The sequence below is a fragment of the Dipodomys spectabilis genome, unplaced genomic scaffold, assembly GCF_019054845.1.
Source record: "Dipodomys spectabilis isolate Male_0828 unplaced genomic scaffold, ASM1905484v1 ptg000234l, whole genome shotgun sequence".
NCBI classification, from domain to species: Eukaryota; Metazoa; Chordata; class Mammalia; order Rodentia; family Heteromyidae; genus Dipodomys; species Dipodomys spectabilis.
The window spans coordinates 20,976,739-21,000,537 of record NW_024870911.1 but is presented as its reverse complement, the minus strand read 5'-3'; the positions used below and the strand labels follow the sequence as shown (position 1 = coordinate 21,000,537).

Here is a 23,799-nt window from a genome sequence, read left to right as displayed (position 1 = left end):
TCTCTTCTTCTCCCCATCTCATACATTAATTGGACAAGTAAGATTTCATTGTTATATTTCCATACATGTATGTAAAGTATCCTGATCAGTCTTACCCTTTTTCTCCCTTTCCTTTACCCTCTCCTATTCTTTTTGTTTGTTTGCTTGCTTGTTTTTTGGGGTCCAGTCGCGGGGCCTGAACTCTGGGCTTGGGCACTGTCCCCAGCTCTTCAGCTCAAGGGTAGCGCTCTAGCACTTGAGCCACAGTGCCACTTCTGGCTTTTTTCTGTTTGCTTATGTGGTGCTGAGGAATCGAACCCAGGACCTCATGAATGCAAGGCAAGAGCTCTACCACTGAGCCACCTTCCCAGCCCTCCTACTCTTCTTAAAACAATTTCAAGCCAAGCACCTAGTGGTTCATGCGTAAAATTCCTAGTTATTTAGGTGACTGAGATCTGAGGATCATAGTTCAAAGCCAGCCCAGGTAGAAAAGTCCTTGAAACTTTTATCTCCAATTATCAACCCAAAAGCCAGAAGTGGAGCTGTGGCTCAAGTGGCAGAGCACTAGCCTTGAGCTCAAAAGCTCAAGAACAGTGCTTAGACCCTGAGTTCAAGCCACAGGACCAGCAGGCATTTAAATAAAAAAATAATAATCATCCAAAAAACTTTAGCCATTTTCATTCTCATTCACTCTCTGTCAGACCTCTTCCATTCTGCTGATACCACCCCCCCAACAGAGAAACTAGTTCTTCCAGGTGTTGTGTGTATGTGTGTTTTAAATCAGCCTCTCTATATGTGTGTATATGTGTGTGTGTATGCGTGCAATTTGTACTTTCTATCTACATATGCAGTCCTTAATAATCTGAATTTCCTAACTTAGAGGAATTTCTTTATTTCCCCTGAAACATTACTCTCTGCAACAGGTAAAGTAAGTTGCAACTGGGATGAGCCCAAGAGGCACTGGGCAGATTTGGCATAGTGAGAATGCGTTAACAGAACTGAGTGATCACAGGCGTCTCACTGTTTTGGTATATGCTTTTCTCTCAGCTCCCTACCACCAAACATTTGACTTTCAGGATATTTTTAACACTAGAAACTATAACAACAGGGTAGTGATAAAAGAGGGTTTGTGACTGTGGGAAGAAAGTTACAGTTTTGGAGCAAACAGAAACAAGGCATTCTGCATTTATCATAAGTAGACAGGAACCGGGACCATTAAAATTAGAGAAGGAATCATAAATCACACTCATCTTTTCATTATTTGCAGAATCGGAGAACTATTAAAGGTAAGACTTAATAACTGCACAGCACATTCATCTTTACAATTATTTTCAGGATCAAAGGACTATTGGTGGTTATACAAGGTTGAAATTAATTGTAAGAGGTGGTAAATTTCATGACATAAGGACCAGATCCAGAGCTGGTATAGCTCAATGGTAGAACCTGCCTAGCAAGTGTAAGACTCTGAGTTCAGTCTCTAATACTAAAACAAAACAAAAACAACAAAAAGACCACGTGCATTTTACCTAGTGTTGTATTCCTAGAGGTTAACACAATGTCCAGTATTATCAATACACACTCTCTCTCTCTCTCTCCCTCTCCATCTCTCTCTCTCTCATACTGGGATTTAAACTGAGGCCCCAAAATTGTTTAACCAAACCTTTAACTCTACTTTTTGCTGGTTATTTTGGAGTCTAGCAATTTTTTTCTGCCTGAACCTCAATCTTCTGGGTCTCAACCTCCTGAGAAGCTATGATTGTGGCTGTGAGTCATTGGTGCCTTGTTTGTCTTTTTCTTTTGAAACAGACTTGCTATAGGCTATAGCCTCAAATTTTCAATCTTCTGGCCTTAGCCTCCCAAGTGCTCGGTTTACAGGCATGTGCCATTATGTGTGACAAGGTCCCATTTCAGTACTGTTAGAATTGCAATTCAATTTTATTCAGTGTGAACTTTAGGGGAGGACAACCAAACCATAGCAGTGAGTCAGAGGAGATCAATAAGACTAATATATCTTCTTTTTAAAAATTGACACATTTGAACTTATTTATGGGGTATGGTTTTATAATTTGACACATTTATCCAATGTGTAATGATCAATTAGGGTAATTAGCATTTGTGCTTCCTCAAGTGTTATTTTTATATACTGAGAACCCTCAAGCTCTTCTCTAGTTATTTTGAAATGTGTAACTAATTGTGGTAGAATGTAGTTGCTTTATTGTGACATACTGTGCCAGAACTATATCTTTCTCTCTACATGCTTTGGTTCCCATTATCCATTCCTTCCTCTTTTTTCCAGTAGCTAGTGTCCTGCAGTCCTCTTCCTCTACCTCTGTGTAGAGAATCTTAGCTCCCACAAATTAGTGAGAACATGTTGCATTTGTCTAGTAACCAATTTAGAGACTATCAACTTATCCATAAGGAACTTTCCTCACAATTCAATGATAATAAGATTATGGCCCAATTCTATTCTTGTACAAAAAATAGTAAAGTATGGGGCTGGGAAAGTGGCTCAGTGGTAGAGTGCTTGCCTTGCATGCATGAGACCCTCGGTTTGATTCCTCAGCACCACATAAGCAGAAAAAGCCAGATGTGGTGCTGTGGTACAAGTGGTAGAGTGCTAGCCTTGAGCTGAAGAGCTGAGGGAAAGTGCCTAGGCCCAGAGTTCAGGCCCCATGACTGACAAAAAAAAAAAAAAAAAAGTAAAATAACTAAAACATTTTTTCTTTTCTTTTTCCATTTTCTCTTTTCTTTTTGTCCTGAGACTTGGACTTGAATTTGGTATCTGATGCTTTTGCTCATTGGCTAGCACCCTGACAACAGAGCCATACCTCCAACCTCCAATATTTTTATTTTTTGGTATTTGACAATTTTTTTTATTATCTCAGTATTTTTATGATACCTTTTAAAAATTTATTTACAGTTGTACAAAGGAGTTTCAATTCAACATGTCAGTCTGTGAGTACAATGTCAGCCCTTTCATCATTCTCCTAACTTCACTCAGCCGCCTCAATTTGCCATTTTCACACACACACACACACACACACACACACACACGTATACTGAACACTATGACTGCATATGCCTACACTTCCTCTCTCCATTCATCTTTTTAAAATATTTTTTCTAGGAAAGATCTTAAACAACTAAACAAAAGTAAACAGCCTGTTGCCATTCAGAGCTAATTAAGTTTGAGGCTAGGTTGGGCTATATAGACCCTGTCTTTATCCTCTCTCTTCCCCCAAAAAAGTACAGTATGGCAGAAAGTTCAGCTTCCAAACAAAATTTGTTTCCTTGACAGAACTCCTACTCAATTATATGCTGGTCACTGATTTTTCTATTACCCCCACCCTCGGCCACCCCTTTGTTTCTGAGACAGCATCATCGGTGACCTTCTGTTCACGTGATAGTGAAAGAAATTGCTTCCCAGAAAGGCTTAGGCCACTTTGTTTTACTAGATAAAGGAAAACACAAAGCACCATTCCAATCTGACAAAGCCGATTACTGTCTTTGGAGGAACAAATGCTTCCCTGAGGACTGCAGGAAGAGCCAACCAGGTAAAATATACTCAATCCTTTAACCACTGCTCAGCCAAGAGCTGTTAGGTGCATGCACACAACCCTCTCCTGGTCAGCCAAATGTGGATAACACAAAGTAAGCTCTGCAAGGCCTTGTCTAGCTATAGTTTCAAATGTGCGTATTGTGAAAGAATGCTGAAATAAGATCTTCCCCTTCCACTATTGCAGTTGTGTAGGCAAAACACAGATGGGAAGGAAAAGAAAGTAAGTAGGGGGCAGAGTAAAGTGTTGAATCAAATTTAGTTTTTTCAAACATGTATTTAGACACCTAGTGCTGAGAAAATTTTAGAATAATGCTATTGTTCCTTCTCAATACTGCCTAAGGAACTAATTTATCCCTTAATTCTAAGAAATACCTGATTGACGTAAAACAACAAATGCTTAAAGTTATGAACATATACAATGAAAGATTGTCAATTAAAAAAAAATGATACTCACTAAAGTGACACGTCTGTAGTACAATTTGCCCACTCTGGTATTATATTGCTAACTACATGTATATACCACAACTAAGGTCTTTAAAACTATCATGACATCTTTTTTATATCTGATTTCTACCAGTACAAGATTTTCTTAGCTGGGCTCTGGTGGCTCATACCTGTAATCCAAGCTACTCTGCAGGCTGAGATCTGCGGATTGTGGTTCAAAGCCAGCCCAGGCAAGAAAGTCCGTGAGGCTCTTGTCTCCAATAAACCAATAGAAAACCAGAAGTGACTCTGTGGCTCAAGTGGTAGAGCGCTAGCCTTGAGCTGAAGAGCTCAGGGACAGTGTATAGGCCCAGAGTTCAGGCCCCATGACCCACCAAAAAAAAAAAAAATTCTGTGTTTTGGTTAGTGAGTTTGACAACAGAGACACAAAAAAGGAGGTAACAGGTCTAGAACTAATATATTTACAACTGTCGTTTTAAATTATCATTGTTTATCTGATAATGTCTTAGGAGCCAGGTTTGTAGCTTTAGTCTACAGGTTGCTCCCTAAATCACCTTTTCTTTTCTTTTTTTAATCAGTCATGGGACTTGAACTCAGGGCCTGGGTGCTGTCCCTCAGCTCTTCAGCTCAAGGCTAGCACTCTACCACTAGCCACAGTGCCACTTCTGGTTTTTCTGACTGGTTTATTGGAGATAAGAGTCTCAGGGACTTTGCTGTCCGGGCTGCCTTTGAATCGCAATCCTCAGATCTCAGCCTCCTGAGTAGCTAGGATTATAGGCATGAGTCACCAACACTTGGCTCCTGAGCAATTTTTGTTTAAGGCTAGCACTTTACCACTTTGAGCCACAATGCCTCTTCCAGTGTCCTGGTGGTTAATTGAAAATAAGTCTCAGAGTCTCCTGCCTGGGCTGGCTTTTAACTAAGACCTTCAGATCTCAGCCTCCTGAGTAGCACCTTTTCTTTATAAGTGGCTTTATAGAAACTCCTGGCATATCTCTACCTCTACTTTTTTTTTTTTTTGCCAGTCCTAGGCTTGAACTCAGGGCCTGGGTACTGTCCTTGAGCTTCTTTTGCTCAAGACTGGCACTCTACCACTTGAGCCACAGCACCACTTCCATCTTTTTCTGTTTATGTGGTAGTGAGGAATCAAACCCAGGGTTTCATGTGTGCAAAGCAAGCACGCTACACCACTAAGCTACATTCCAGACCTTTATCTCTATTTTTTTTTTTTTGGGGGGGGGGTTGGTCATGAGGCCTGAACTCTGGGCCTGGGTGCTGTTCCTCAGCTCTTCAGCTCAAGGCTAGTACTCTACCACTTGTGCCACAGCACAACTTTCAGCTTTTTCTGCTTATGTGGTGCTGAGGAATTGAACCCAGGGCCTCATGCATGCGAGGCAAGCACTTTGCCACTGAGCCACCTTCCCAACCCCTTTATCTCTATTTTTACCTCTATCTCTGTCTCTGTCTTTCTGTCTCACACACTCTGTCTCTCTCTCTCACATATACACACACACACAAAGTGTAGACCTGTATATAACTAACTTGTCCATAGAAGTACCAATATAGAAAATGAGATCTTTGGGTAGGTGCTGGAGATTATGTCTGTAATCCTAACTATTCAGGAGGCTGAGATTTGAGGATCTTGGTTCCAAAGAAACCCGAGAAAAGTCTCTGGGACTCTTATCTCCAATTAACCACCAAAAAGCCTGAAGTGGAGCTGTGGATTTAGTGGTAGTGTTAGTCTTAAGTAAAAGGGACAGTGCTCAGACCTTTACTTCAAGATTCAGTACAGGCACAAAACAAAATAAAATGGGATATTTGGACACCCAGATTATTTTGGCAAGTTGTAATACTGTCCAATGATGTATTCTCAGTTCAGAAGTCAAGAACTTGAGTTCATGATCAGAAGAGGAAAACAAAAGTTTGCAATCAGATATTACCTATCATTGAATACAGAATAATTTCACGTAGCCCAAATTTATACAATGAATCATTATTATAATCAAGAAGCGAAGTTTATGTTGTGACATTCCAAGGAAACTAAGGACATGCAGACAAAATATACAAATTAATACAAACATACAAGTTAATATAAATATTAATTGAGATTCTCTGATCTGTTTTGATCACATATAGACACATTTCTATGTTTTTATCACTTATTTCATATAAATATTTCATGTATGACTTAGCCATACCTTTTTACTTTCAACAATATGACAAATGAAACATCCATTATGTTAACACACCATATACTTTAGAATAAGAAAGGCAAAAGCAGATATATGGAGTTGTTGAGAAGTTGGAGATGTTAAGAGTGTGTAGAGACTTCAGCAAGTAAGACCCTCGATGTAATCACATGTCAAATATGCTCACGAGTGAGTCCGTGGGCAGATCATACATCTCACTACACTGTTAACATACTTTAATCAGGATCAATACCACAGCCCTTAGATCAAAGTCTCACCACTGCCCAGGACTACACAGAGGAAGATTCCCACACACCACCTTTGCATTTTGGGAGCTTAAAAGCTTAAAACTAATCTAAGGTGGAAGAGACTATGAATATGGAAGTAACCCAGCCTGGAATTCACAAAGATAACAACAAATACTTCTTTGGGTGTGTTAGTAGAGTATCCTCAAGGCATAATTTTTAGGTCTCAGTTTTTTAGTTCAGTCTATACTTTTGGTTTGTCTAGGATTAGTTTTCTTTCCTGCTATAAAACAATGTCCTTCTTGCAAAAATGGTGATGGTGGTTTACCTCAGAGAGAGTTGGGCACATCCTGTATTCCCAGGGTAAAAAAAAAAAAAAATCAGAGACAAAAACATTGTAAATTAAGACTGAGAGTTGCAGAAAAGCCTGTTCATTGAATAGAAATTCCTATCCTACTTCTGCACAGGCAGAGTCAGCAAAAGCTTCAGCTCTCAGTGTTAGGCTAGCTGGGTGCTTAGATCATTAATAAACCGCACTTGACTGATTGCATTTGAACCATTTAACAAAACCCTGTTGCTCACTTTTTCCTCTGTGCCAGATGTACTTATTGAGATGTGTATGGTAAACAATAGGTAGTAAGTAATTCAGTAATAAGTGATAATAAGTATTGAGCCTGGTAGAGTGCTGATCTGGCATCTTCACTATATTGGGTTTGTGTGTATAGCTCCATCACAAAATACTTTGTGAGCTTGCACCAGTTCCTTAACTTGTGCAAAACTAATCTTCTCATCTCTAAAATGAGTATGAGACTAAATTACCCCTTAGAGGTTGTTAGGATTAAATAAAATCATGTCAAGTACTTTTACATAGAACACACTAATAGTTCAGTTAGCTATGGCTATTGTTACTTCAGTTGCTATTAGATGATACAGTTAAACAATTTTCATTGTATTTTGTTCTCTTCTAGTATCCCTAACTCTCTGGATCATTTTTTCTACACATAATATGCATTTATTTCCTTTAAACTGTATATGGATATGTATATATGACCCACTGGTATACACTAATTGATGTTAATCCTGAATATCACATTCAAAACCTTCCCTGGGCAGATGTTGATTCTATCACAGAGTTAGGCTATGTAGAATTTGTTGTTGTTGGTTGTGGGGTTTGAACTCAGGACTTGAGTGCTGTCTGTGAGCTCTTTTGAACAAGGCCAGTGCTCTACCACTTTGAGCCACAGGACTACTTCCCAGAATTAGGTTAATTTAACATGTAAGAAATTAGTACTGAGGCCAAGATTCTCGTAAGTACTCAAACCTACCTGGCAACCTTAGTGGGTTCCTGTCTTGATGAAAATTAAAATAAGAAAATAAAGAACAAAATATTAGTTATATGATATTTTTATCAAAGACAAAACTATGAAGACAATAAAAAGACCAGTGGCAGGGCTGAGGGTGTAGTTTACTGGTAGAGAGCATGAGTAACCTTAAATGAGGCCCTGGATCAATTCCCAACGCCAAAGAGTGGTTACCAAAGGGGGTTCAGAGAAAGGAGGGAGAAAAGGTTGACTATGGAGAGCATAGGAATCTTTTTCTTTTTAATTTTACTTTATTGTTATTATAAAGATGATGTACAGTGGGATTACAATTACATGAGTCAGGTAATGAGTACATTTCCTTTCATACAGTGTCTTCCCTTCCCTCACTCTTTCCCAGCTCCTCCTTCCCATGGAGCACAGGACTCTTTAGAGCAGTAAAAGTACTCTGTATTAAAAAGGTTTTTTTGGTTTGTTTTTACATTTTAAAATTAGCATACAGGGCTGGGAATGTGGCTCACTGGTAGAGTGTTTGCCTAGCATGTATGAAGCCCTGGGTTCGATTCCTCAGTACTACATAAACAGAAAAAGATGGAAGTGGCACTGTGGCTCAAGTGGTAGAGTGCTAGCCTTGAGCAAAAGAAGCCCCGGAACAGTGCCCAGGCCCAGAGTTCAAACCCCAGGACTGGCAAAAAAAAAAAACAAATGAATGAATAAATTAGCATACATTAGCTGTACAGGTAGTTTTGTTTTATTTTGTTTTGCAGTAACAGGGTTTGAATTCAGAGCCTTGTGCTTACTAGACAAGTACTCTACTACTTAAGCCATGCCCCCAGCACTCTTTACGACACTGTAATACATTATATGTATAGGTACATATGTGTAGATGGGATATACATGTAAAGATGTAGATACATGGATATATGTATGTATATATATATATATATATATATATATATATATATATATGTATCATCACACATTTGTCAAAATCCACAGACTGAGGCTAGAGGCATGTCTCAAATGGCAGAGTAACTGCAAGTAAACATGAGTCCTGAGTTCAAACTCTAGTACTAAAAACAAAAACAAAAAATGAAACTATTCACAAAGTATATAAAGAATGAATTCTAAATAAAACCATGGATATTAGTCAATAACAATGTATCTATATCTTCTAATCATTTTTAAGAAATGAAACACACAAATGTAAGATGTTATAATAAGGAAACTAGAAACTGTGATACAGAGTGAAAGAACATATGACCGCTCTACTCTGACTCAATTTTTGTGTACATATACCACTGCTCTAAAAAAAAAAAATGTATATATATATATATATATATATATATATATATATATATATATATATATATAAAGCACTGACTAAAGAAACCCACCAGGTACAAGGGCTGATAAAAGCCAAGGCAAGTTATATAAGAGGAAGGCAAAAAAACCAAAAACTTAAACTGTGCAGCTTGATCTCAATCAGGAGGACAGTGACTAAAGACAACAAAAGAAGCCCGAGGAAATGAAAAAGAGAATGACAACTCTCACAATTTATAGTGATCAGTGGCCAAACAAACTAAAACAAATTTATTTTCCTCTGAGAAAGAGCAGCCAAGAGGCATATAAGAGACACTGAGATTCTCAGAAGAAAAATTACCATCATTAAGCCTCTGGTGTACTTACGATGTCACCCTGATGCCTCTCCATGTGGCTAAGGGATCAGAGCTTGTCATTATAACCAAGTCTGCAACCTGTGCTGGTGCCAATCTTTATGGTAAATTGAGCCATTTTTCAGGAAAATCAAGGCATAACTGCCAGTATCAAGAGAAGATCCTACTCTGGGGAGGAAAAAGGAGGTGTTCCGTTTGCCACGGGATGATTCTCTCTAGAATAACATAAATGGCTCTTCGAGAGACCATGTCTTCGATGAGCAGAGCTACCACTCTGACAGCCAATCTGCTGAATGCCGAGCAGAGCACTTAGCTTTCCACAATGACTCAAAGGACACGGCAAGGCTGCAGATTTATTCTGCTGACTTTCCCTGCAGAGCTACTCAAGTTTTTCAAAGGCAAAAGGAAGAACTCTTTTATTCCAACTTAGGGAATTGCAAATTCTGCCTGAGACCTAAAGACAGAGCTATATTTGCTCAAAATCTGGCATCATCCATGTGAATAAGATTTAAAAGCTGGAATGATGGCTGACAATTTTAGCATTTAAACAGAAGTTGGTTCTGCACTTCAATCTGCCTGCAGAATCGGCAGCCACACAGGGCACATGGTATGCCAGACTGGGAATGAGCTAATTTTACAAAATTCAATCTCATTCTTGCTGTAGTTTTACATGAACTGTTGCAAATAGTACGAAATCTTACCCAAGCACAATCTTAGGTAGCTCATTTCACTGCACAAAGGAATTTCAGTAAACACACAGACAGTGTTACAAAGAGATAAACCCCAATGCTTCCATTTTTTTCTCCATAATGCTTTTCTTTTTAGGATAATTTTGTGAGAGAAAATTAAAAAAAAAAAATCTCCCTACAATAAATTACTAATAGTGTTTCTCTCGCACAATTTGTACTTCTTCTCTTTAAGACATTTTGAAAGAGAAAAGCTTTCTAAAAACATCCTAAGTCAACATTTCAGCCATGTGCTATGATTTAAAGGACATTACAGTGCTGTGGTTAATAACTAAACTCTCAAGAGGGAAAAGAAAGCTAATACTCGAGAGAAGTGACACTCAATTTTTTGTTTAAAACATTTTGGTCAACCTTAGGTAAATAAAGAAACAAGAAAACATTAAATGTTAGTGATAATGCATCCTATTTTACTTTTTAAAAATGTGAACTATTGTATGGAGCAAGGAGTCTGGGATGGAATTGCGTAAAGGGATTAATATCAACAAAACATTGTACCCAAAACAGAAAAGATGTTTTTCCCCAAACAAAATATATCTTTATTTATTTTTTTTTTTTTGCAAAAACTAATGGAAAGAGGACAAAAATAAAGATGTTTCTTTTTATAAATAATATAAGCAAAACAACATATGTCTTAAATTTTTACAGACCACCAAGGACCTGGAATTTAGCCAATTTGAAAATGTAACTTGCAAAGGGGTATATTATTTGGCTACAAAAATATGATTAAGCTAAAAAACAAAAATAAAAAATAAACTTGGATCTAACCAAACTTCAGCTGAAAGAGCTATTCTGAAGGTATTTTACAGTTCAATTTAAAAGGGAACTGAGTATTGTTTAAGTCACTGGCCTTTGGTTAAAAAAGTTGAAGTATACCCAATTACCATCATTTGAGCAGAATGTAAGTGTTCTCTTTCTTCTCTTCAGAAAGGTCTTCCAGAGAATATCTCTCACATTTTTTCATAAAGCACAATTTATCGGCATTTCCTTTCCTTTCTAAATGGCCGGGAGGGAAGAAGAGCTCCACAGTCACTGTGTGTGGTTAGTAATGGCTTTTACTTGTCATTGTACAAAGCCTGTTAAATATTTACAACACAGACAGCAATATCTAGTCCTAAACACCCAGTTGTGAGTTTGAATTTTTTTAGAAATAAATCTATGACAAGTTTTCCCTAGCAAAACGCCAGAAGACTTTACTAACAGCTTCAAGAGACCCAGCGGGTCCACAGGAGCTGTTATAGGCCATCTGGTGATTACTTATTATTATTTATACAGCACTGTAGATGTACACACAGATGTGTTATGAATCCACATACAGAGAGGCCCTAACAAGGACTTTAGACAGAATGCAACTGCTGAGCAAGTCAATCTGCCTTAAAGAAATACACTAAACGGAGAGAAGACTATTTGATAAAAGAATGAAGAATTCTATATAATGACAACTTAAGTAAGAAATCTGGCTGGGAAATGAAAGAAATGCTTTCAGACCCAAAAGACAATTTATAAACTCAGCAGTTTGTATAGGGACTGGGAAAGAACCCCTCACCCAATCTGGAAAGGACTGAGCTATGAAATTCAGGATTTTATTTTATTTTTCTACCAGGAATACATTCAGAACAGTTTCTGGACTCCTATTTCAAATATATTAAGCTATATCCAAAGAAAATGTAAGTAAATAACTGAAAAATCTCACCTTAATTTCCAGGGAATAGTCCGATAAGAATTATACAGGTTTTTTTTTTTTTAGGGGTGGGGGAAGTAAGCAGACTAAAGCAAAAGATATGTGCTTGCTTATAGTTTATATACCATATACTTAGTAGCATCATAATAAATAGTAACATAAAAACTAAAATAACCAACCATATGTTTCTAAGGCTGATGTCAAGAGTACAGATCTTGAGTTTAATTCCTCATACCTTTATGTTTAAAAAAAAAAAAAGCCCCAGTCCCAAATTTGTCTATAAGCTACAACACAGCAGTCTGCTTCCATGCAGGGTTATATAAAATGGGCAGCATACTCAGAATGGACTGGAATTTATTGCAAAATCAACATACTACAAAAAATAAGGTTAGCTTTTGGCCTAATTGTGTGTAATGCAGTGTATTTTCAGCTGCCTGACAGCATGTGGCACTCTTACCAGATGGGAACTGAATGAATTATTGAATGAAATATGAATTATTCAATAAAAATTTGAATTTTTTTAAACTCTTGGCAGAGAGTGAGGAGAAAAGACTTATTTGTTTGTTTGAAATTGCTTTCACCTGTCATGGCATGTAAACATAGCATGCACCACCACACATGGCACTTACCTACCAGAGCCATTTCTTCCCTTGTTATTTTCTAATTCAACATATTCTCTTAACATAAAGAATTAGTAATCACCACTCATTGTTGCTTGCTTTTCTTTTGTGCTCATGCCAGGTAATAGGGAACCTTGCCAAAGGGATGGAACGAAAGATCCACAGCCCCATAGTACCAGCATGGCCCTTTTAATGGAAGTGCTGGGATAACAGGAATAATCTCTATAGATTTGTGTTATACAGGCAATAAAACATATACCTTTGCAGCATGCCAGCATTTAACCAATCATAGGAGCTATTTGTTGCCTCGTATATTACAGAGCAATAGAGATTTAAGGGATAATGTTCATGGAGGCAGAGGATACAAAGCAATAAACAGCTTTGGAGGTTGGTTAAATGCCAAGTGAAGCCAGGACTACAGCACCATAAACATTATTCCTACTATGACAAGATAAGGAGGTACAAGAAGCTGTCCTGGATCCTACCACAACTACCATTACCAGAACTACTACATAGCTACTCTTGGCCTTTGAAACGAAATGCAGGTCCTAGAGGTATATGAGTTAGTTGTATGTTTTATGTCTCAGAAGGGCATGAAGAGAATCTCAACCTGTATTTAGATGTCCTCTGGGAGAAGAGAAAATCTTGAGAGTAGATGCCTTTAGCTGCTCAGGATTATACTAGGCAGAGAAATAGTCAAAAGGATTTTCCCTTAAAAGAACAGATTTGACACAGGACAGTTAGGACCAATGGCTGATAATGGAATGATACAAACAATCCTTTGGCAGTACCATCTCAAAGGAAATATGTCCCTGTTCTTCAGGAAATACACATTCTATGTAATAAGCTGATATGACCAATTTCTATTCAAAGACTTGATGACGGTACCTAGAAAGTCTATTTAAATCTGCATAATTAGCCCTAAAAATCAATGTCAAGTGCCTGAGAGGAAGGTACAAGAGTATGGAATTTGTTGACTACTGAAAATAAAAACTGAGCAAAAAGCAACCAAAAGGTAACTAGTTATATAAGCATGAAATACCACTGCAAATTCAAGGTTACTGGCAGAGATGTCTTTGTGTGCTTCCACATATAATGGGATGGCTTTATAATCTGCCTTGAAGTAAAAGTAGCTCTCAGAAGTATTAAAAACCTTACAAGACTAAACCACACATGGTAGTAATGCATGGTGATATATGCCTATTGTCTTGGTTGCTTGAACCTAGGAGTTTGAAAACATCTTAAGGGAAGCTAAAAGTCTAAAAAAGAATTTTAGATTTCTTAGATTCAGCACCAAACTCTATTTCTATTATTTTATTTATTTATTTATTTAGTCGGTCGTGGGGCTTGAACTCTGGGCCTGGGTGCTGTCCCTGCGCTCTTCAGCTCAAGGTGAGTGCTCTACCACTTGAGCTACAGTGCCACTTCCAGTTTTCTAGTGGTTTATTGGAGATAGGAGTCTCATAGTCTTTCCTGCCCAGGCTGGCTTTGAACCTGGATCCTCAGATCTCAGCCTCCTGAGTAGCTAGGATTACAGGCGTGAGCCACTAGCGCCCGGCTTATTTCTATTATTTTTTTAACAACTTAGTGGCAAAGCCATTTATAGTTAAAATTTTTTATGTTGTTTTAAGTGTGTGTGTGTGTGTGTGTGTGTGTGCGCGCGTGCACGCGCGTGCCTATGTGAGTCCTGGGGCTAGAACTGAGGGCCTGGACTCTGTCTTGAGTTTTTTTTTTAATCAAGCTAGAATATTTCTGGCTTTTGGGGAAGATACTTAATTGGAGATAAAAAGAGTCTCACTGACTTACAACACAGCCTGGGCTGACTTTGAACTGTGATCATCAGATCTCAACTTTCTGAGCTAGGATTACAGGTGTGAGCCACTGGATGCCCAGTTATTTTGTTTTTATGCCTGCCCTGGGCTTGACCTCAGGGCCTAGGGAGCTGTCACTGACTTTTTTGTTTGTTTTTTGCTCAAGGCTAACATTCTACCACTTGTGCTACCTCTCCACTTCCGGCTTTTTTTTGGTGGTTAATTGGAGATAAGAATCTCATCAACTTTCCTCTTCAGGCTAGCTTTGAACCATGATCCCCAGATCTCATCCTCCTGAATAGCTAGGATTATAGACATGAGCCACCAGGTCTTGTATGCTACAATGGTTTTAAACAGATTTTTTAATACATGTTTATTTTTTTCTGTATTGGGATTGAACCTAAAGTCTTGAGAATTCTATACAAATGCTATACCACAGAGCCACACTCCTAGCTCCTTTTTTTTTTGATTGGTGGTGGGGCTTGAACTGGGGGCCTGAGTGCTGTCCCTCAAGGCAAGTGCTCTACCGCTTAAGCCATAGCGCTACTTCTGGTTTTCTGGTGGTTTATTGGAGATGAGTCTCACGGACTTTTCTGCCTGGGCTGGCTTCAAATCACAATCCTCAGATCTCAGCCTCCTGAGTAGCTAGGACTACAGTTATAAGCCACCAGTGCCCGACATTCTAGCTCTTTAAAAAAATTTTTTTGCTGTTCTTAATATTTTTTTATTGTAAAGATACTGTACAGAGAGGTTACAGTTACATAGCAATGTAATGAGTCCATTTCCTATTGAGCATCATTATACCCTCCTTTATTTTTCCCCTACCATCCCTTTCCAACTCCTTCCTCCCTTCCCCCCTGCCTTTAAATTTTTGAGATAGGATAAGTTGCTCAGGCTTGGCTCAAACATGTTATCCTCTTGCCTTCAACCCCAGAATAGCTAGGATTACAGGCAGGTACCACAGCCCCCAACTCAAATAGATGCTATCTTAATAAACATTTCAAAAGCTCATACAACTTGATTCAGAAGTACTCTGCCAACAGGGTATCTGGGGTGCTGTTGCCTTAACAACACTAACCCATTCTCAGGAGGCAGCTCTATTAAAGAGTCCTACTACTCTATTCCTTAGAGAGGTTTTAGCAGGAATATTATTTTCCCCAAATTCCTCTTCACTAGGGTGGTGAGTCCTCAAGAGAAACTAAAGTCTCAATCAGGAATAGGATTAAGAGAGCTAAAAAACTCAATCACCTGTTTTTACAGATAAGAATGCAGACAACACAACCTTCAGCAGTGGTTGTTTTTTTTTTTTTTTTTAAATACATGCAGCATATTTAGAACTCAGCTGTGTCACATCAGACTTACTGTTGGGAAGTGGATCATGAACAGAATCCAAAAATAACAGCCATTAAAGACCTAGCAACCAAAACATGTTTACGTATCCATTGAAAGCCTGGCAGTTTTGATTATATAGTAGAGGGCATAATCTACTAGTCTATTTTAGGTGAATTTTCCTTTTACCTTCCCTCAATACTAAACTGTAGGATGATTTCTGAATTTAGGGGTAGATAGGGTAAAGTCTGTGCTCTTTTTTCTCCTTCTCCCTTTCTTTCTCTCCCTCTCCTCCCTCTTTTCCTCCCTTCCTTCCTCTTTTCTTTTTCTTTTTTCCTTCCTTCCTTCCTTTCTTTCTTCCTTTCTTTCTCTCCTTCCCTCTTCCCCCTTCCTATTTCTTTCCTTCCCTCCTTCCCTCTCTCTTCTTTCTTTCTTTCTCTCTTTCTTTCTTTCCTCCTGTACTATATAGCTCAGACTGGCTTTGAACTAATACTTCTCCTACTTCAGTTAGCTGAGTGCTAGGATTACAGTCCTCCACCACTCAACTAAACTACTGCTTTCTAAGACTTCCCTAGTAGGAGGGTTTTGTTTTTGTTTTTTGTCAGTTGTAGGGCTTGAACTCTGGGCTTGGGTACTGTCTCTGTGCTTTTCAGCTCAAGGTGAGCACTCTACCGCTGAGCCACAGTGCCACTTCCAGTTTTCTAGTGGTTTATTGGAGATAAGAGTCTCATGGAGTTTTCTGCCCAGGCTGGCTTTGAACCATGCCCGATCCTCAGATCTCAGCCTCCTGAGTAACTAGGATTACAGGTGTGAGCCACCAGCGCCTGGCTTAGTAGGAGGTTTTAAATAATGCCTTCCAAAAATTATCTTAGTCCTTATTATCCCTCCTGGGACTTACATAGCCTCTTTAGCATTCTATTTTCTGGAAGAAAAAAAAACAACGGAGTCAATGACAAATAGGTTACAAATAACTTGAATACCTCAAAGTGATTTCAGAATTAATCTATTCTCAAGGGATATAAGAAAGTTGATGACAATTCAAGAGCAGTTAAATGTTACCAAATTATCTTCTCTACAAGATTTTCACTATTTCATATAACATAAAGCAGTCACAGTACATCTTGTAAAATTCCATTCTAGAGTTACTTGTTACCTGATAGTACAAGAAATTTGTAAGGAAACTAAATATAACTTCAGAACAATACTCTTACCTGATCATAGTTCTTACATGCAAAAGAGGTAAAGGAATGAAGCATGTTGTACCTTTCTAATTTCTTCTATGGAATGAGTAACCTGAGTTCAAAAGAAGTTAGCAAGTTCCCCACGTTCCAAGTTTCACACTTACTTTCCCACTGAGGTGAAAGAAGTTTTCAGAGCCTAAGCCAGAAGTTATAATAAATCCTAACAGCCAAAAACTAACACACAGTTCAGAAATGAGAGAGGAAAAAAAGTAGAGGAAGGAAAAGGCTTATGTTAAGCAAAACTCAACAATACAGGGAAGACAAAAAGACAAGACAAAAAGTCCCTATAGTAATCAATAAATAGATAAATAAGTTTAAAACTTAAAATTTAAATAAGTTTACATTTTTAAAAGGCTGCAAGATTTTCTATTTATATCTTTCTTCCTCAGTGAACTTAAGAGATACTTTTCCTCCCTCCCTCTCCCTCTCCCTCTCTCTCTTCTCTCTCTCTGCTGGTCCTGGGATTTGAACTCAGTGCTTGGGAACTGTCCCTGAGCCTCTTTGTGCTTAAGGCTAGCATTCTACCACTTGAACCACAGTGCTACTTTTGGCTTTTTCTGAGTAGCTTATTGGAGATAAGAGTCTCACCGAGTTTCTTGTCCTGCTGGCTTTGAACTGCGATCCTCAGAACTCAGCCTCCTGAGTAGCTAGGATTATAGGCATGAGTCACCAATGCCCGGCCTACCTCCCAATTTTGATGATCATTTTTGCTCATCACAGGCAATCTGCCACTTAAGTTACACTTCCAGCCCAGCTCTTTTCTCCTGGTTAAATGGAGATAAGAGTCACAGACTTTTCTGCCCAAGCTGGTTTCAAACCTCAATCCTTAGATTTTAGATTTCAAGTAGCTAGGATTACCAAGCCCAGTTTACATATGTATTTTGTGTATGTGTATGTACCAGTCCTGGGACTTCAACTCAGGCCCTGGGCACCGTCCCTGAGTTTTTGTGCTCAAGGCTATCATTCTACCAGTTGAGCTACAAATCCACTGCTAGCTTTTTGCTGGTTACTTGGAGATAAGATTCTCACAGACTTTCCTGCTTGGTTTGTTTTAAATGGTAATCCTTAATTCTCAGCTTCCTGAGTAGGATTACAGGCATGAGCCACTAGTGCCCAGCTCCTATATATGTATTTTAATAAAGCAAAAGCCTGTGCCTGTCAATCCAACTGAGATTGGAAGGACAGCAGTTTCAGGCCAGACTGTATAAAAAAGTTTACAAGATTCCATCTCAACAGAAAAAAGCTGGGTGTGGTAGTATCCACCTGTCATCCTAGCTACAGTAGGAAGCATAAATAGGAGGATCTCATTCCTTACTTCAAAAATAACTAGAGTAAAAAGGGCAAGAGGCATAGGTCAAGCAGTTTATCTAGTACAAAAAGCCTTGAGTTCAAACTGTAGTACCAAAAATAAAAGTGAAATGTATCTGATTTTACACACACACACACACACACACACACCCCATATGGAGAAATATAAGCAGTCAATAATAAAGTTGAGGGTAAATATACCCTCTGATGTGCAATATTGCAGAATACAATAGCTTTGTTAATATCTTATCTGAAAATTTTAATATTTATTGAAATTTACAATTACCTTCTATTCATACCTTGATACTACTACTACCATAACTATCTCTCAAATTTCAATTCTTAGAAATCTCTAGAACTTAGCTCTTTTTTTTGGCCTAAGTATTTACAATGTTTAATAGAAGCAGTCTGCAATCTCACATACCACCAGTAAGTGTCACTGGACAGTCACATGACATAGTCCTAGCTGATCAGTCATCCAAAATGAATTACTGAAGGCAGACAAACTTAAAAAAAATTTTTTTTTAATAATCTGTAGAATATACCAATAGGAAAATGTTCAGGAGTTAAAACTTAACAAAACATAAAATGAAAAAAAGACAAGTTCAGGGCTGGGAAGGTGGCTCAGTGGTAGAGTGCTTGCCTCACTGCATGAGGCCCTGGGTTCAATTCCTCGGCACCACATAAGCACAAAAAGCCAGAAGTGGTGCTATGGCTCAAGTGGCAGAGCGTTAGCCTTGAGCTGAAGAGCTGAGGGACAGTGCCCAGGCCCAGAGTTCAGGCCCCAAAACTGACAAAAAAAAAAAAGACAAGTTCAACAAAATAATTTTATTAAAAAGCATGTAACCAGAAGCCAGTTGGTGGCTCATGCTTGTAATCCTAGCTACTCAAGAGGCTGAGATCTGAGGTCTGTGGTTTGAAACTAGCCTGGGCAGGGAAGTCAATCAGACGCTTATCTCCAAGTGGTAGTGTGCTAGTCTTGAGCAAAAAAGCTCAGGACAACACCCTGGTCCTGAGTTCAAGCTCCAGGACTGACACATACACATACATACAAAGCATATAATGGGAAATACTAGACAAAATGCACACATGTACCAACAACTGTGTGTCAATTGACACAAGGTAAGGCATTTCTATGGCATCAGTCAGGGGAAATACCTAGATAGCATGATGAGATCTCATGTTCTATGCTGAATTTGTCTTTCCTAGTTACCTGTTTTAGTTATTAAAACTGATTCTCTGGATCAACAGTAAAAAGAATAAAAAATTAAAAAAATGTTGCAAACATTCTGAAACTGGGGTTTACAAATGAATGGGTACATTCTTAGTTGCTTCTTCAAGTATGTTAAACAGACTTTTATATCCCTGAAGGTTGAGAAGCTATTTCTAAACTTGCTTTGTATTTAGATGGATAACTGCAGAAAGGAGGAGAAAGCAACATGTATTCTTTAGCTGCGTGTTGGAAAACAAACACCAGTAGAATAACAATATGGAAGAGAGCAAGGCAGATTTCATTACGGGAGAGTGCCTACACTTCCTCATAACTTGGATTTACACACTGCAAATCCTCTGATCTGATTACCTCCAGTGATCACGTAAAATACCGGCTTTAAACTCTTTGCCTTAGTGATAAAACAGCCACTTTGATTCACAACGAGACATTCACAATAAAGTATATTGTAAACGTACCTGTCCACAGCCTGGGGCATTGCACACAAACGGTCTGTCGTCTCCCATATTTCATATAGCAGAGCGGAGCTGAGGAGGGGGGAGGTAGGGGAAAAGTTATGTTAAATACAGTGGAGCAAAAAAAAAAAAATGTGCTTCAAAAATATCAAGCCTAGAAACAGGTGTTTCAAGAATGCCATCTATCAAAGCTGTGTTTATCACAGGCTACTTTGGGGAGACCCATTAGACAGGTGGCATATGACCTACTGTGTCACAATTTTAACTTTTAATTAGAAAAACTTAGACTTAAAATAGTTCACAAATTTCAACTCTTTGCTAGATTTTTGCCTTTCTGCTACCAGTATATAACACACTTCTCCACTCTGCTGAATTACAACCAGTGCAGTTCTCTATGTCAATAAATCCTCAGAACGCTCGATGTGGAAGCCATATTTCTGAACTAGAGAAGACCAAAATTTGTCATTTAATTAATTAAGGGATTATAGGAGGGGTGCTCCATTTTACAGGGCTATAATCTGGCTCCCTGGTGTATAAACTACGAGACTGTTGGCAAGGGTCATTTATCCCAGATTATTGCCAAAGAAAACAAAGCACCCATCCTATTGGGCTACAAGGGAAATGATTTTCATTAATAAAAAAATAAAAATAAAAACCTTCTCTCCCCACTGGGAGCCTCCTCCACACCCCCCACACCAATTGTCTGTGGCAAATGGAGAAATATTGGTGCCCCCCCCCACCCTGATTATATTTATGGCTAGGTTTTTAAAAGCAGCAATAAAACAAATGTCGACTCTTTGGGGGTTTACTGGGTGAATATGTTCCGGCTGTTTGTGTTGCTCTCGGCCGGCCAGAGTTCTTGGGCTGCTCTGTGCAGCCAACAGATGTGTGCTGCTGCAGGGGATGAAAGAAATGGCACTTAAAGGCACCACCATCTAGCCCCTCCATTTCTCAGAAGAATTCAACAGCATTTATGCTGTTTTTGTTTTTGTTTTAATTACTGAAGCTAAACTCTTGAAATGCTGATCAAAATTCTTTGTAAAAAACAATTCCAATTTGAACATGTGGGAAAAATGTCTCCTATTCCAACTAGAAATAAAAATGATGAAGGATTAGAAATGTAAATTACAGTAAAAAAAATTCTTAAACAATAAACTGTACTTTGAAAAGGTAGGGAGAAAAGCAGTCTTAAAGCTATGCCTAAAGGACATTTACAAATATTCTTAAAAAAAAAGATAAAAGCATACAAAAGGTGACCAAGAGGAGAATATGATGAGTTCAGACAAGGGAAGATGAGAGGAACAATCATTTGAAAATGTCTGGAAATGACTCCAGAACTATAACCAAATTTCAAATTTTATCTTGGAGATAAACTGAAATGTCAGGTCAATCTCAGTCAGGTCGTCATAAAATAAAATGTTAACATGCTGGAATAAATCTGGTAACTGGAAAGCCAGGCTTAAAAGCAGAGAGTAGCTAGGTAACATCTCTCCTACTCTCCTAGGGCTCACTCGGGTTAGAAACCAATATTTCTGGTTGTCTAATCAGTAATTCCACAACTAATCGGTGTTTAAAATTGTGGGGTGCCCTATAAAATAGAAGGGGCTTTGTGGTCATCTTTCAATGTGATAGGAACATGGTCTAACTATGAAGAAAACTAATGCTACAGCATTGCTGTAATGGAAGAGACCCGGTATGTACATACGTGTACACAGATTTATATCACATTTAGCCAGGATAAATTGCTTCAATAAATTCTGTTCCTAGGAGAGCCCAACTCAAGCTGATGATTGGGTACTGGGAAATGAGAGCTTCATTCTTCCTCACACAGCCCCAGGACAAGGAGGTTTTCTGGTTTGTTTGCTTGTTTGTTTTAAATACACAATGTGTTTTAGCGCTTTTTGGAAGCACAGCATAGCACAAAAAATAAATATGAGTAAATAAAAGCAAATAAATATAAAGACCAAGGCCATTATGGCTGAAAATTCAGATCATCTTTGCAAGGCAATTCATCTCTGGAAAAATTCCTAACTGCTATGCTAGAGATTATTTCACTTCCTAGTCCAAAACTTGTATTCCTAACATAATCGCAAAATGAGAATTTTATTTCAAAAAGATTTTTAGGCATATTTTGAACCAGGAAGTAAACTTGCAAGGGTAGAAGTACACATTACATAAGAACCAGGTAGAATTCCTCCCTTTTATCTTGGTTCTACTATCTGAGGTTAAATTTTCTCATTTTTCTACTGATTTACAGGAAGAAAAGGGTCCCGGCTGAAAAAAAGAGGGGTTGAGGGAAAAGTATTAGGACTGGCGTATGGAGTAATTAAATAAATTCTGGAACCGTTTCCTCCAACCACAAAATTCAAATATTAATGTGTCTTTGCACAATCACATCACAATACATGGCTTTCAAATTTTATTTAATGGAATCCTTACTAGAAACTTGAGATGAAAAGTCATGTCTTTCTAAAGGAAAAAAATAAAACTGGGAGAAAAAAAGCATTAAAATCTAACTGATAGCCCACTAACTAGGATTTCCTGCTTCCTTCCCAATTTGCTGGCCTTTGTTTTACCATTTTCACCAAAGGGGATCACAATGGGAGGAAGAAGGCAATCTTTCTTCAGTGCTACAGTTATTCTTAAATTATCCCCTCATTTGCTTGTCCCTTGTTATTTCTACCATTCAAAAAAAATTTAAATATATAACAACAAAAATGATCTATTAAAATAAAATTACAGCTAATATTTTTTCTTTTAAAATTAAATTTGCCTTCATTCTCTGTCTACTGCACCAATTGTTACATACAAAGAATGCTGTTGGTTATTTCTGATACGCCAATTTTTAATTATCAGAGAGGTCAAATTGATACTTTCTCTAAAACAAAAAGCAACATATGTCTGTACTATAAACAGGTAAAAGACAAAAGGTGAAAACTTAAGTATGCTGCCACTCACTAGAATTTAACTACTATCTCATTTGTAACTCTACTTGACAAGGAGATCATCTGTGTATGGCACCTGCAGTGTGTCATCTTCTTGATCTATTCTTCAGGATGAAATACAAGCATTTTAAAGAATTATTACATGACAGCAGAGGGATACACACATTTAGAGGCATTGCCAAGGGTGAGTGAAATGCTTTCAAGCCAGAATCTTAGAAAGGAAAAACATATGTATTAAAAGGTTGTCCTAGCCATATGCTGGTGGCTCACATTTGTAATCTTAAGTACTCGAGAGACTGAGATCTGAGGATTGAAGTTCAAAACTAGCCAGGGCAAGAAAGTCCTATGACTTTATTTTTTTTGTCGGTCATGGTGCTTGAACTCTGGGTCTGAACACTGTCCCTCAGCTCTTCAGTTCAAGGCTAGTGCTCTACCACTTGAGCCACAGCACCACTTCCAGTTTTCTGAGTGGTTTATTGGAGATAAGAGTCTCATGGACTTTCCTGCCCAGGCTGGCTTTGAACCACAATCCTTAGATCTCAGCCTCCTGAGGAGCTAGGATTACAGGCATGAGCCACTGACGCCTGGCTGTCCTGAGACTCTAATCTGCAAGTAACCCCCAAAAAGCCAGGAAGTAGAGCTGTGGCTCAAATGGTAGAGTGTTAGTCTTGAGGAAAAAAGCTCAGGGGCAGGACCTAGACCCTGAGTTTAAGCCCTAGTACTGGCATAAAACAACAACCATAAAACCAACAAAAATGCTAGTTTCTATGAGGAACAGGAGGAAAAAAGGCTGTCCCACAGGCAAAAGTTTATAAAGGATCCAAAATGCATAAATGATAAAAATTAGGATTTATCCCAAATAGAAAATTACCTGAACCCTAGGAAGAGAAGAAAACCCAAGGTTTAGAAACCATTTTTTAAATAAAAGATAATTTCAAAATACCTACATTGAATAATTTTGCCTGAGCCAGCGTAGATCCTAAAATAGTCACTATGCAAGTTAACAAATAGATTGTCTCTCAGT

General features: G+C 38.3%; 1 protein-coding gene across 5 annotated transcripts in view; it reads right to left on the bottom strand.

Moving 5' to 3' along the window:
• The window catches only part of LOC122124037 (cyclic AMP-dependent transcription factor ATF-7), a 110,632-nt gene that overhangs the window by 59,417 nt on the left and 27,416 nt on the right, over positions 1 to 23,799 (bottom strand). For all 5 annotated transcript variants that reach the window (XR_006150487.1, XR_006150486.1, XR_006150485.1 and 2 more), the window contains exon 2: positions 19,834 to 19,902. Coding sequence is in view for 2 of the 5 variants with exons in the window: in XM_042698640.1 (XP_042554574.1) it covers positions 19,834 to 19,881 (48 nt within the window). In the remaining 3 variants the exon portion in view is untranslated. The remainder of the gene's footprint in view (positions 1 to 19,833; positions 19,903 to 23,799) is intronic.